This window comes from Maniola jurtina, chromosome 16 (genome assembly GCF_905333055.1).
Source record: "Maniola jurtina chromosome 16, ilManJurt1.1, whole genome shotgun sequence".
Lineage (NCBI taxonomy): Eukaryota > Metazoa > Arthropoda > Insecta > Lepidoptera > Nymphalidae > Maniola > Maniola jurtina.
In genome coordinates this window covers 3,607,412-3,623,660 of record NC_060044.1, presented here as the reverse complement: position 1 = coordinate 3,623,660, position 16,249 = coordinate 3,607,412, and the positions used below count along the sequence as shown (strand labels likewise).

The 16,249-nt window shown below is 36.4% G+C and overlaps 1 protein-coding gene across 5 annotated transcripts in view; it reads left to right on the top strand.

Moving 5' to 3' along the window:
* Positions 1 to 16,249, top strand: part of LOC123873157 (serine/threonine-protein kinase minibrain-like) — a 262,872-nt gene that overhangs the window by 30,533 nt on the left and 216,090 nt on the right. For 3 of the 5 annotated variants that reach the window (XR_006797615.1, XM_045917871.1, XM_045917872.1), the window contains exons 2-3: positions 7,602 to 7,780; positions 10,528 to 10,629. Coding sequence is in view for 4 of the 5 variants with exons in the window: in XM_045917871.1 (XP_045773827.1) it covers positions 7,602 to 7,780; positions 10,528 to 10,629 (281 nt within the window). In the remaining variant the exon portion in view is untranslated. The remainder of the gene's footprint in view (positions 1 to 7,601; positions 7,781 to 10,527; positions 10,630 to 16,249) is intronic. The other 2 variants (XM_045917874.1, XM_045917875.1) reach the window with 1 other exon arrangement.

Below are 16,249 nucleotides of genomic sequence, written 5' to 3'. Positions count from 1 at the left end.
CCGCACTGAAGAACGTCACGTAACGGCCGCGGAGCGTAACGAGTTTCTACAACTACGCAGTAGCTGGATCACATGCGATAACATGCGGATAAGTGCACATGCGCAGATCATAGCCGGAAAACTCCGAATATTTACGACGCAACCATGCACCCGCGGCTTCTGTGTTATAGCACAAAGACTGCAGAAATCGGACCATTAAATGTACGCTTGTGCACCATTAGCTATCACTGGATTGGTTGGTATATCAAACTTATCTTTTTGATAAGTTAAGTTTGATATACCTAATAATGATCTTATGGTGAATTGCGCAGTTGCTAAGGTAACATGCTGAACTGAAATGATAACTGACGAGTTACATTACACGTGCCATGAGCAAATTGGATATAAGTTTACTGTTCTTATCCAAATGGATATTTCATACATTTCATTTATCATACAATGTATTTGATTGTATTTTTAATTTTTATCTAGGTAAGTACGGAAATTGTTGCGTAAAAATGCCTCTTTGCATATTGTTCATTCATAGTTTAATGGTAAAGGAAAAAAAACATCGTGAAAATACCTGAACGCCTGAGAGTTCTCTATGATGTTCTCCAAAGTATGTGAAGTCTACCAATTCGCACTTGGCCAGCGTGGTGGACTATGGCCTAAAACCTTTCCGAGAGGAGACCCGTTCTCAGTAGTGAGCGGCGATGAGTTGAGATGATGTTATTGTAGTGTCATTAAAATTTCAAGTAACTTCATTAATTATTCATATTTTTTATTTATATTTATTTTTGTAATACATATTACTATTTTCGTACCTATATTCTTTACTCTCACGCTCGATAAAAATAAATACATATATAAAAGCCAAAAAGGAATATAATACACTTACGTACATTATAAAACATATAAACTTATATACACGTTACATAAATGCATAGGTATTTGTTCCGGGCGGAGGATTACACCCCGGCAGGAGAGACCAAAAACGGCCAGGGGTCACGGCAAGATGAGAAATCGGCGGACTATCCTAGCCGAGCCTAGCATACCGCTTTTTGCATCCTGGCTGTGAGCGAACTGCCACGGACCCCAGTCCCAATGGTGAGCTAGGCTGACTGGGATAAACCTATTCGCAAATATGACGATTAGGATGGTTTCAGTGGACCTCAATGCCAGGTCATGTCGTTAACCTCGTGAGCCAGATCGAGATACTTGAGTTTTATTCTTCGTCTAAGCTCTCACGAGGTTTTCGTCATATGGAATGGTGGTGGTGATAAATAATAATTATTATCCGTATATTTTTTGCTCTCACGCCCATGTACAAAATAAATACATATGAAAGCTGAAAGGAAATATAATACACTTATATAAAATGCCGGTTATTTACATAACATCATTAAGACATTACTATTAAGAAAAGTGCGTCTCTGTAACAACGCAGTTACCGAGATCAGATGCAATAACAACGATAATTGCACGTGCGACGCGAGATTCTGATAAGAGAAAGGTTCCTTTGCACTGCGACTTGTATATACTAGATAAGATCAGATGTAGTTCGACTATAAGTTTCTAAATTCCCCTTTAGTATGGAAAATATACCTATGTATATGTAGGCGTCATCATCATCATTATTATTATCAAACGATAAAAGTTCACTGCTGGACATAGGTCTCTTTTACGCTCTGACTACACGCTCCGTTTTGCCAGCACAGGTAAGACCGAGAACTGTGCAGTTCAATCTTTAGCAGCTTTTGGAATTGCGCGGGATACGTAGTGCTCATCCACACGCACGCACTTAACTGCATTAACTGGCTTGTGCAGGTAAGCTCTCTCAGGTAAGACGGAGTGTGTAGCCGGAACTTTAGGGCCTAGGGATGTCGTCCGTCTACCTAGTTGAAGGTCCTTCTAACGTTCCGGTGCGAGGAGCTATTCTAGCATCTTGGGACCCCAACGTCCATCAGTTAGGCGTAAACACAGGTAAACGACAATTTTTACGTTACCTATCTAAGAGGTAAAATTGATACAGATATTTTCTTATTTTGGCTACTTACTCTAACAAAAGTAGGTACATAATATACTTAATATAAATCTTTCGCTAAGAGAACGTAATAAAGGCCATTATGATGTTTTCTAATTCCTCAATCTGCCATGAACTTATCAACAAGTTGAACGGTTGAACAACAAAATAACTATTCCTATGACGACACACAGAACAAATTAACCTACTTGATTGATATCGTTATCTAATTTTCTTATCTTGAAATCTGTCTTGCCATCAAGGCAATGTTGTGTTAGAACTTAGAAGGCCACGGGATAAAAATTATGAAACAAAAAGTTTTTATTGCGGATAGTTTTTACTTTCTTGTACGCATATTGTTATCTTATTGGTGATATTTACCTACTATAAACTAAAACCTAAATAGCTCATCTCTGATCAAACATTGAAAGGTCGTTGCGTAGGCTCAACCTTTCAACTTTTTTCCTATAACGTCGTAACCGTAATACAAGCTTATTGTTCAGGGAATAAAGGGAAAAGGAGTAATGATAAATAATAAAATTAGCCATTTCTTTAATAAAATGTTAATTATTCTATCTTTTTATTTACCTGATTAAAAACAGCACAAAATATTGATGGAGAATTTCTGAAAAAAAAAAAGAGATTTTCAGTATCTGACCTTTATCTGACATGGTTGCTCCAATATTAAAACTTTACAATCCTTTTATATAACTATTCTAGTAGAAAATTGTTTCTGTTCTCTCTTCTTACTTCTTATTAGAAAGTCGGGTATATGAACTGCATCAATCATCACTCACACTCATAGACACACATACACACACATAATGACAATACTATGTTCTATGTTACACAATATTATTGAATGAGTGTCAGATCGCATAAAAATGAGTCATTTATTATCTCTGGTAATTCAGTAATTAACATTTAAATAAGATACGTGGAGAAGTGTGATTCATCAATAACAATAAAGTAACAGCCCTTTGAGCGCGCCCCATACCAACAAAGTTAAATTCTTATTTGAATACTAAGCAATCAAAATCAATGTTTTCATTTGAGCCCTAGTAAGTTTGAAATCATACATTTGGCAATCCATGAACACAGAAATTTAATAAACGTTTTAAAAAAAATATTGAGTTGGATGGATTGCTTTTTAACCCCCGACCCAAAAAGAGGGGTGTTATAAGTTTGACGTGTGTATCTGTGTATCTGTGTGTCTGTGTATCTGTGTATCTGTCTGTGGCATCGTAGCGCCTAAACAAATGAACCGATTTTAATTTACTTTTTTTTGTTTGAAAGGTGGCTTGATCGAGAGTGTTCTTAACTATAATTTAAAAAAATTGGTTCAGCCGTTTAAGAGTTATCAGCTCTTTTCTAGTTTTCTTGTAGAAAAGAAGGTTAGATAACCGTTAGGTTCATAATATTATGTCAATAGACAAATGTCAAGCTGTCAAGATGGACGTTGCCTAAATACATAATTATTTATTTGAAAATGATGTTTTGGAAAACTCAAATACTTTGGATCGTCGGGGGTGTTATAAATTTTTAATTTACACTTGTATTCAAATAATAAACGAACTTTGTTCATTTGAAGCGTGCTTGAAGGACACGTCTTGTAACCCGTAAATACAAAGTGCTGATCATTTTGTATTATCAAAACATTGTCCCCTTTTGTTGATGAAAGGGAGAAATAATATATTCAACAAATTAACTCTCAATTAAAACAAGCAGGTAAGCAAAGTAACGCCAAGTTACGAGACGATGAACAAACTTTTCTGTCGCCTTGAAATAAACGGGCGAGTCGAACGCTGGCCCGGTCTGGTGTTTTATTATGAAACGTCACGTTGTACCAGACGGTACATAAATAAGACTGAATTAACTTGTCTGCGACCTCCGTTGCCGTCGCAGAGTGCACTCACGCACCTCGCCTTACACTGTTAGCACACCGGCGCATTTCGCACAGGGCAGCGAAACGTTGACGCCTTTACGTCAAGTGCATAAAGGCGTTAATAGTTCCACTACCGCATGCGAATGCGTCGATGTGCTAAAGGCGTAACATTTTATAGCTCGTTCACACAGGCTGCGTAAGCGTTGCATAAGCGTAGACGTAGCGCGTACCATTGCGTTGTAATGTATGGAACTGTATAAAACATGGCACACCGCTTGCGTAAAGCGTGGACGTATGCGTAACCCGGTGCGTTAGGGGTTTACGCGCATCACCACGCACGTGTCACGTGTACGTCCTTGGTGTGAATCAGCCTTTAAGCCCGAAACACAACGGGTAACAGAAACTGCACGACAACATTAACAAGTGTAAATTAAAAATTTATAACACCTCCGACAAGTCAAGGTTACAGTAACTAGTCCAAAGTATCTGAGTTTTCCAAAACATCATTTTCAAATAAATAATTATGTATCTAGGCAACGTCGATCTTGACAGCTTGACATTTGTCAATTGACATAATATTATGAACCTAACGGTTATCTAACCTTCTTTTCTACAAGAAAACTGGAAAAGAGCTGATAACTTTTAAACGGCTGAACCAATTTTTTCGGATTATAGCTAAGAACACTCTCGATTAAGCCACCTTTTAAACAAAAAAAAGTAAATTAAAATCGTTTCATTCGTTTAGGCGCTACGATGCCACAGACAGATACACAGATACACAGACACACAGATACACACGTCAAACTTATAACACCCCTCTTTTTGGGTCGGGGGTTAAAAACGCCCGTACGCGTCTACTATTTTTAATATAAAGAACTTTATAAAGAATGTCGGTTTTTATCCGGATATATTTTGGAGCTCAGAAACTTCACAACCTTGTTCCTTCTTCACCTTTCTATCACAGAACAGTGAGAAACCGTGAACGTTAGCATCCTTACGCGGTCGACATCTAATTCACTCGTACGAAACTTTTTGCTCAACGTTTCTGATACGAACCGTTAAGGTGTGGAATGCCCTTCCGGCATCCTTGTTTACTGCCACTTATAACCTAAATACTTTCAAAGCAAGAGTGAACAGGTAACTTCTAGAGCCTAGGCAAGCGCGCTCCGATCTAGACCTCATCATTGCTTTTTTTAAGCATGATTGTCGTCCAGCCTATCACGCAATAAAAAAAAAATAAGATTATACGCGCGCGTTGCAATGTGTACTTACAACAATTGCACTGGACACTGCAGTCGCACCTTGCACCGCGTTGTCTTCGCGGGTTGTGTGTGCAGGTATCGGTTTCTTTCAAGCTTACACTTCGCTTTACCGTTATTTCGATATGATGAAAAAATCTAAGAAAAATGTTCTATGACACGTTTTTATAGTCTATAGAAAACAATTTTATTTTAAAAACAATCGCATGTGTCGGAAATCCTATAGCCATGAGAATGAGCAGCCATAAGTAGGTTTGCCATTAGTTTAGAATTTCATCGGAATTCTGAATCAGAAGCAGTGGTGTGGTGATAGAGACGTAAAAGTATATTTTTTTTTTTTCAGTTGAAATAAGACGGTAATTTTTTTATAATGACGCTGACGAAAATGCACCACCAATTACCAAACTTTAATAATAGTAATTACAAATTTTTTACTGTATTAACAAACTATGTATTATTAATTACTTAGATATTTATTACTAAAATTTAGTACATATTTGTAAGAGTTAATTTTGCAATTCCAACAATTCGCAACGAAACTATTTGAATTCGTTGAGTCCTTGGATTTAAAAATATTTCATTACTTGATTGACTCAAGCCGGTAAAAACTATCTAACTAATACGTACTTTCGGCTTTGAACTCTGTACACGACATCACACTCTCTGTACACGGCATATTTTTTTTTTCACTATAGGTAAGCGCTTGTTAGCCATGCGTATGAGGAATGAAGACGCAAAACCCAATGATGAATCCAATCAAAAACGACGAAAGAATCTCCGAAAAAAATAAACCAACGCAAACGAAATCAAAAGCTCTTTAATATACTTGTAAAGTTTTAAGTACCTTATTAAATTTCATTGAACATTTTTCGAACCTTTATCACTTGTCTCTTATGTTTTCCTGATATTTTCAACATTTTTCCGCCACAAGACACAACAATCCCGATGGGAGCCCACGGTGAGACATACTTACTACTTTAGCGACTTGCTCTCGCTTGTCGAACGAGCGACATGCGATCAACTTCGCTAAGATTGATATGAACTCACAAAGTGGAAACTGACAAGTCCGAAGCTATGTTTATAAACACTTACGTTAAAAGTTGTTCGGATTATTCAGTAACACAATGTTTTGAATACAAAGTGATTGTACTTTATTTTATTATTTTACTAGATGATGCCCGCGACTTCGCCCGCGTGGATCAAAAATCCCAAGAGAACGTCGATTTTTCTGGATTAAAGTAGCCTATATTGTATACGGGATGCAAGCTATCTTTGTATACCAAATAAGTAGATCATACCCGCGACTTTATCCATGTGGATTTAGGTTTTGAAAATCCCGTGGGGATTTTCCGGAATTAAAAGTACTCTATGCCCATCCTCGGAATGCAAGCTAAATAAATCTATTTACTAAACTTCGTTAAAATCGGAGAGGTTCAATATTCCTATCCATATTGAATTGCATTGAAGTCGCAAACCCCTGCGTAAAGATTCTAGATCATACAATAAACAATTTCGTTCAAACTCGAAAGCGATACTGTACGCACCACCTCTGACGCTACTATACTGTCAGAATAAAAATAGCATAATTACTGAAACAATCGGTTCTTAGTATGCGAGGAATTTATTCGTGGAAATAAAAACGATTCACATAAAAAAATGATTCACACCGCAATGTTTAGAAGCCGGTAAGAGTGGGCGGGCAAGGTGAATGAGTCGTTTATGGAAATTTGAACTATGCCACCGGGTTGATTGACATGAGCTACTCTAAACTCTAAACATCGCATCGATCTCCTAACTGTATTCATGCTATTTTGTATTCGGTTAATTTGGGCGAGGCGGTTTAACTAGATGGGCGAAATGGAATTTAAACATTCGATACATTTTACGAATACGTGGGAATTGTGTGGTTTATAAAGGAGACTACACACCAATGCCGCCGGCGTTCAATTACCTTGTACCCAATAAACGACACTTTATTGACATATTATCTAATTACTATTGTTTTTTACAAAAAAATATGCTTTGATTCGATTCATCAATTACTTACCTACCCAAGAACAAACTTTTAACGGTGCTTTAAGGCTCTAGACACATAGTACTTACTTACGATTTAGGATTGTTGTGATTGTTTAACTCTTACCAGCCATGTGTTAAAAAAGAAGGTCCTTGGTCCTTGCGTTATAAAATATAAGCCTTGTAGTTTTATTATTATTAGTCGTAAATAATTATCACGATTGCCTTACTTTAATTCTCTTGTTAAAAACTAGTTAAAGAGTTATTGACATACAAATAGTGTGCACTTTAAGTACCTTGTACCTAGCTACGTTAAAGTTGATTTAACCTTGCAAACACCTGAAAAGTTTCACGTACAGTTAAGTGTAGATAAAAAACAGAGGACAGAAGAAGGACTGTAAAGTATAATTATGTTCTAACTATTGTTTTATTTTTGTTGCAGTGGGCGTGGTCGGCGGCGGCATGCCGGAAGCCGCCGGCGGCGAGAGGCGCCACGTCCCTCTCTATGGCAGGCTGGTTGCGGAGGAGCAGCTGGCCTCCATGAGCGCGCCCTCGGACATTCAGGTGAGCGCCCCCGCGCGCAACCCAAGAGCTTTCTGCTGCTACCCTAGCCGCGCACAGGTAAATGATGCACGAGGCAGTTTGGGGTTACCCCTAACCCGGTTGTATGATAACTACCTACTGTTTGCGGTTAGGGATGCTAACTAGGGCGGTGGCGTGGGTCCCCATTAACCAAACAATACTTAGCTATAACTAGGCCATAAGGTTACAAACTGTCAGCTGTAAAGCTCAATATTTGATTTTTTCCAATAAATCGACTGAAAATTACAGATAATTAATTTACCATTAGATGCATTTATAGATGTTATTTTTATACGAATAATATTGGTAGAGAAATAAACTATGGTAGGTACTATGTTGCTCTTATCAATTTGGGAAAATAAATGGTCAATGTTCATAGATAGATATTTTACTATACAAGGAACCAAAAGCTTAATTTGCTATGATCCGCTGGATCACAAATCTGTTGGGTGCAGCATGCGATATGCACTGGCCGCCCTCCCCCTGCTAAACATGCAGGAAAAGGAAACGAAAAGTTTGTCTCTTTTTAGTATCGCTTTTAAGTAAGTGTGTGTCAAGCGCACGCCTATGAGAAAATACTTCTAAAAGAAAGAAAGCTTTTAAACCTATTTTATTTAAATGTAACGTACACCCACTTAAACCCTTAAAATACGCACAGCAAGATCGTCCTCATTGTTTTATTAAAAGCACCATTAACAACGCTGTCGGGGCAGACATTACGCGAGGTAAATAAATTATCCTTCAAACTAAGTGCCACTAATTATCTACAAGTTCTCTTTCACCAGAGGTTTGCTTGTAGTTATTTGAGGGTTAAGTAGGGATGCTACGCTTCAAAACTTAGCGATCTTCTCACAAGAATGCCTGTTTCTTTTTAATCGTAAATGATTCAGACATATCCACTTTATCTATGATAGTGGATTGAAATATCCATCAAACATAGTGCTACTTTCACTAGGGGTTTGTTTGTAGTTATTTGAGGGTTAAATAGGGATACCACGCTTCAGAACTTTACGATATTCTAACATGAATAATGCTTACTTCTTTTTAACTGTAGATGCTCAGGCATATTCGCATACCCGTGATAGATAAATGGTGGTTAACAAAGTTCTTAGCTAAGTGCCTTTTTTAGTTGACGAAAAGTAACTTTTCTTTTTTAGATGGTTTTTTTTTTTCAAAAAAATTTAACATTATTCTTATTAGTTAGTAGGTACCTACATTTTAAGAATGATGATGAAACGGAAAGGATGACTATTAACCAAATATTCGTGAGGTAGATATACAATAATTATAATTGTTAATACATACTTAATATTAAAAAGAAAATTATTATTATTTATTTCTTTTTTTAGCTATTAGTTTTAAAATTTTTAGTCTTACAAATGGCACTTTCCTACATTTTAAGAGGTAAATTATGGGTTTAAGGATTTGGTAGAACAAAGTAAAATAATGGATACACAAACTGTCTCGTGTAGGTACGTTTTCGTATTCAAATCAAAGCCTATTTTTTTGGTTTTAGTGTTTCTCCTTGCTTATTCCTATTTGATAATAAAAAACCGCCCAATTTTCAAGCATTTCATTTATTTAAGTACTATTATAATATTTTTATACCTAATAGCTCTAATAACTAATAATTATGTAAGTGTTCATACGTGACTTGATTTGATTTTTTCTGTAAAGGTTTTCAACATATTCAGCGTCAAACAAATTAGTGTACGACGTTATAATTCGGTAATTGATTCTTTAAATTTTATTTTTTATTTAGCAGAAGTTAACGTCTTTAACTGCTCTTCAACGTACATGATAACATTTTTTGTGACAATCAACACGATTCAGTATAATGTTAAAACGTTGTCTAATAAATGATAGAACCATTTAGCAACGGTCAATTACCGAATGATAGTTATTTAGCACTTAGTATTAGTTGATTGATAAATTCAAAGCACCAATTCGATTTTATAGTTTATAATTTATAAACGATTACAATACTATATCGTTTTGAATGAGGTTTAGTCAGCCACTTTGCATGCATGATAAAATTATTAAAATACCTCATAAAATATCACTTAGACTAAATTGCCTCGGGCCTAGACTGCCAGCTTTTGTTTGTCTGCTAAAATTGCTAAATGTTTTTGAAATACATACTATGTACATTGTACAGGTGTACCGCTTGACTGAAAAAGCTCGTGAGGTAGGCTGCCGGTTGCGAGTGGGTGACAGTGACGTTGACGAAGAACCTTCATTTTTACGTCAACTGTCAAGTTCACCCTCCCGCAACCGGCGCCATGCCTCACGAGTCATCTCAGTGAATCGATATGGACCTATTATAACTAAAGCCTGAAAACTAACGCGCCACGGAAACTACTTACATGACAAAACGTCACAGTTAACGCGCGTGTAAGTGTAAAACGTCACACTTAACGCACGTGTAAGTGTAAGATTTGTAATACGACGAACTACATTAAGCACGTCAAACACTGCAGGTGTGAGGCCACGGATACACCTGTAAGTTTTACTCGACAAGTTAACTTAATGTAAACACTCTTATAAGTACATTTACCTTAGTAAATTTGTTGTAAAAAAAGTAAATACGTAAGCTACTTACTTGAGTAAAACTTATAGTTGTAAATTGTAATCGCGACCCTACGCTTGGATCTCGGAATGTGAGCGCCTTCACACAGTTCCTTGTATTATAAAACTTCTAGCCGCGTTGGACACGTTTCCGTTGCGCGTTCTGTTTGTTTCAGCCTTAACTATCAATAACTTACTAGTTTTTGTTGGTTGTCCAGGCCATGCAAGCTCGAATACCACACCATTTTCGGGATCCCTCAACAGCGCCGTTAAGGAAACTCAGTGTGGACCTCATCAAAACCTACAAACACATAAACGAGGTAAGTGATTAAATTTTAAGTAATAAGAATACATAATATAGGAATACTTACTCCTAGTAATCTTTCTCCGAATTAACGTTAGCTTACCAGTTGGTGTCCAGTTCTAGGACCATATTCACATTAGGACATTATTACCTTAGAATTACATCATTATTACATTTCTTTGAAAATAGTAGCCCTACCAGGGTCAGACATTACGATTTACGGCAGCGAAGTGTGTCGACAGTAGCTTGTAGGATTTGTAAAGACAAAGAATACAAACGTATCCCACTGCAGATTGCGACGTTTTGTAGGTAACACATGTATGTTCACGTGGCTTTGCAATCTGCTGTAGGTATCACAACTTGTAGGACTAGTTTTGGATCCGCTGGCGGCGCGCGTCCTGTATGACCAGGGCTTTATTTTTAACGCCTGAGTAAAATATTAGTCATGGACACAAACAGCGTTTTAAGAGCGCTTACAAAATTAAAAATTTCTTGATGTGTTGTCAAATTATTCAATTCATCGGAACTAGCTACATTGTCATCAAATAAGAATGCATTTTCTAGTTGACGTGGACGTGAGATAAACACACAATTATTTTGCATTACCATTACTTACTATGCAATTTTACAGAACGTGCACAATAATTTTTATAAATAGGTTGTTATGAATAAACACACTCATGGTCGTTGTAATGAAAAACACGTTCCGATTATGGCATTTTACTAATTAATGGTCTATAATTACTTCGTTCATTGTTTATGGTTCAAAAGCCATAGTTTATCTCAGCCATTGTGTTGGATTATCAGTATTTGATTAGATTTGATTCTATTACAGTACTTATACAAGTTATAGTACTTTGAAATAATATATGCATTTTTTACACGACTTTCCAAAAAGGAGTGTAATATTTTCAGGGTTCATGTACAAAATATATGAATTTCTTTGTTTCACCATAGCTTCCAAAATCTAAGTGCCTGATCAGAATTGGATGTATGGGGTATGGTTATTATCAATATTAGTACCTACTATAACGTCTACTGTTGGACATATTACTTAGGTCTCTTGTAGCCACGGTCTTGCGCCACATGAATCTAGGGGATCCCTGAGACTCGTTTGAGGTCGTCTGCCCTCCTAGTTGAGGGTCTTCCAACGCTACACTTTCCGGTCACAATTCGAGCACCTTGGGACCCCAAACTCTATCAGTTATTTTTAGTAATTAAAGATAAAATAAGCAAAGACTATTTTGTCACAATGAATAAGACAGGACAAAGAGCTTACACTTTTCTTTTCACCATTAGGCAATAATAGAAATGTATCTCTCTGTATGAAACATTTTGAATACGTACGGACATAATCGCAAATCAATCGATCATTCCGAATAGCGTCCGATTAGTAAATTAATCTGGAATCAACCGGTTCCGGCTATTTGCTTACATAACTCAATGATATAACACCGTCCTATTGGAGTATAATGTATTCATCTAATTGTATAGTCACACATGTTTAATGTTAGGACACATCCCAATTTACGAGTAACTAACACCGGAATTCATAGTCAAGATAGGGACTTCTTTAGAGGACGATTCAGCCGACATATTATTGTGTCATACACAACCTTAATGCATTGCATAAAGGTTCTATATATGACACATGTCGTTTGACTCGTCCTCGAAAGGAACTCCTATATTGACTATGAATTCCGGTGTAAGTGACTGGATTAGAGCCTTCTAAGTTACAGTTATAACTACTTAGTTTCCCTATTAGGACATGAAAATTTGACTATTTTTCAGCTCCGGAGTCGGATTTTAATGCTGAGAGTTCCAAGTCCGGAGTTCCGGAGTTTCGAAGCTTCATTAAAAAAAATGAATGTTATTAAATAATGCTAAAATATGTTAAGTATTCGTACGTATAGGTACGTCATAATATGCTTTAATTATAAGCTATTGGCTTTCCTGATGAGTTTTAAGTTCTATCAAGATTTTTTTCTACACAAGAGCTAAATGAAATGTCTTAAGGCCAATTGCATATAAGGCGGTTAAAGTAAGGTTACCATTACTGTTTCTAAATACCTATCAATAAAGTAAAGTGGGTTGCACGTGTAAGTATTCGTATTTTGTACTTCCTGGCCGGGCGAAAAACATCTTACGCGGTTATTTCGAGAATTTTTCTGTGATTTTATAATCTATCTTTCCTTTTCTGACTAATAAAGGAAAACAGATATTACGTACTTATTAATCTAATAATAAAAAAAGTCCTGACTCACTGTCTGATTCATCAAGCCTAGCCCAAATCCTTAGAAAACTGATATTTTGCAATGAGGTTCCCTTTATAATTCAGACATGAATAAAGCTGGAATTTTTGGAATTCCGACAAGATTGAGAACAAAGAATTCTCTTTCACCGAGGGAAGCCGCAGGCGATCACTAGTGTATTAATAAATTATGTTTAATTTTTTTTTTAATATTTGAAACTAGATAATGCCCGCGATTTCGTCCACATGGATTTGGGTTCTTAAAAATCCCGTGGGAGCTCTTTTTCCGAAATAAAAAGTAGCCTATGTCCTTCCCCAGGATGTAAGGTAACTCAGTATCAAAGTTCGTCAAAATTCGTTATAGTATTAGTATTAGTATAGATTATAAACAAAATACAGGCTAAAATGATGCACTGGCTATGAGTTTTCAGTGTCAAGTCGAAATAATACGAGTTGCACAAGGAGTTGATATAGCGGGCGGGTGTTTACGACTTTTCTGCACGTGTCGGTTTGACCTTTGGATCACGTGGGCGTGAGTTTTCGCTGCAACGTAGGACGCTACTAAACAGCTGCGTCACAGAGTTTTCCACGAGCCGAATCACGAATACTGCACCTGAAAGTTAAAAATAGGGTAGGGTTCCGTAGTTTTTAAGAGGGGTTCATTCGTAGACGCTCTATAGTCTAAACAAACGTAGTTTAGCTCTCATTTGAATACTACTTCCAATTAAACCTAATAAAATTTTGAATAAGATTTTTTTAACTTTTAATAAACAAATACAGCTACAAAGAAATAAATAAATAAATCTTTATATGATAAAAATTGATAAGGTAAATCCTAAGTAAACCCATGTAGTAACACGCAAAATTCTTGGGTAGTATCTTCCAGGCAACTTAAATTAGTCATGCAAATAAGAAAACTTCTTACTTCAGAATTGTTATTAGGAATAAAATTGTTTTTGCGGCAGAATTGTTTAAGTGTTTTCTTTAAGTAGTCGGTAGGCACATTTGAGTTACATGAGCCGTATAAAATACTTCCCTTAAATTACCCTAACGTTATACCTATGGACATTAAAGTTTCTAGTAGTTCTACTAGTTAGAACATCAGTTTTGAAAGTGGCTGGTCGAAAATCGATAATCTATAATTTTACATTATAATATATCGTTAAACCACGAACTAAGCCCTAAAATAATTAAAGTAAGTACCAAAGAAGCTGTAGCGTAGTGGTTAAGAAGTCCGTCCCTTTAATCGGAAGTCGACGGTTCGATCCCGGGTACGCACCTTTAAATTTTCGAAGTTATGTGCGTTTTTAACCCCCGACCCAAAAAGAGGGGTGTTATAAGTTTGACGTGTGTATCTGTGTATCTGTGTATCTGTCTGTGGCATCGTAGCGCCTAAACGAATGAATCGATTTTAATTTAGTTTTTTTTGTTTGAAAGGTGGCTTGATCGAGAGTGTTCTTAGCTATAATCTAAAAAAATTGGTTCAGCCGTTTAAGAGTTATCAGCTCTTTTCTAGTTTTCTTGTAGAAAAGAAGGTTAGATAACCGTTAGGTTCATAATATTATGTCAATAGACAAATGTTAAGCTGTCAAGATGGACGTTGCCTAAATACATAATTATTTATTTGAAAATGATGTTTTGGAAAACTCAGATACTCTGGATCGTCGGGGGTGTTATAAATTTTTAATTTACACTTGTAAGTAATTATCACTTGCTTGAACGATGAAGGAAAACATCGTGAAAAAACCTGTATGCCTGAGATTTTTCAATAATGTTCTCGAAGGTGTGTGAAGTCTGCCAATCCGCACTTGGCCAGCGTGGTAGACTATGGCTAAAATCCTTCTCTTTCTGAGAGGAGACCCATGCTCTGCAGTGAACCGGCCATGGGTTAATCATGATGATGATGATGAAGTACCTATACCCATTCATTTTTACGCGAGCCCAGTGCGTAAGCATTATTCATTCTAACGACATGCGTATCGCTTTCCCGGTATATATGGATTTTATGAAGTGTCCATTTCAGCAAAGGCTCATAAAGCTCTAACACGTGTCTGGATGACCTTTAGGTATACACGTGGGCGTTTCATTGCAGCGTAGGACGCGACTGATAGCCTCGCTGCGTCACAGCTTTCCCGCTCCCGCTAGGATCTAATTTAAAAGTTTACATTACCAATTACTCTCGTATACTGTGTTCAGTGGGTAGTTTGAAGTTGATAAAACGTCACATTATATGACGTCATATTCATATGACGTATTATCGATAAGGTCTTCATAATAAATAAATAAAAATATTTTTTATTCAATTAAACTTTTACAAGTACTTTTGAATCGTCAAATTCATCTATCACTGGTTCGGAATGCCTGTAATGATATGGTATTCGCTAAGTAGTATTCTTTAGTAGCCTCTCATATAAAACTTCACATTATATGACGTCATATTCATATGACGTATTATCGATAAGGTCTTCATAATAAATAAATAAAAATATTTTTTATTCAATTAAACTTTTACAAGTACTTTTGAATCGTCAAATTCATCTATCACTGGTTCGGAATGCCTGTAATGATATGGTATTCGCTAAGTAGTATTCTTTAGTAGCCTCTCATATAAAACTTTATTAAAGTAGGTAAATGGTCGATTTGTTTATGGTTCAAAATTCAAATCAGTGGTCTGGATCGTAAGGAAACCTGTATGCCTGAGAGTTTGCAATAATGTCAAAGGTATGTAAACCCTTCTCATTCTGGGAGGAAATCGGCGTTCAGCAATGGGCCGGGCGGCGATAGGTTGATAATGATGATGAAACTGGATCGTGCCTGACTCGATTTTGGAAAGTGTAGTTTTTGAAAATCTTTCTTGTACTCACTAGAAGTAGGTACTAATAGTCTGATTAGCAACTGGAAGTGGCAATTGTAACTTCGTAGCAAATTCATGTCTTCGCAATAGAAAACAAAAACAATTCCAGTTTGTATTTAAAGCCCGGAGCTCGTTGGCAGTGGGCGTTTTCACGAAAGCGTAGGACGACCAAAGGAATAGGTTTCGTTTATCAAAGTCATGTTCTATTTTTAAACTTCAGGTGTTTTTCGGAAAACCAGACAGAAGGTGGAAAATTGGAAAATTAATAATCTCAATCGTCATCTTAATCCTGATTCTGATTTTGATTCAATGGAACACTTCTGTTGGGTTACATCCAACGCAGACGTTGGGATTTACAATGTCTCACCATCCTTTCCTCATTAATAAGTTGGTGTAGCTCAAAGTTCATCCGAAAGATTTGTATAATTTTCTTCTTTGACTTCACAGAAGCTTTTGCAAAGTACCTATATTTAAAAAAAAAAAAACAATCAGAACTAATCGAAATCGTCTTCGTAGTAGAATAGTAGGTAT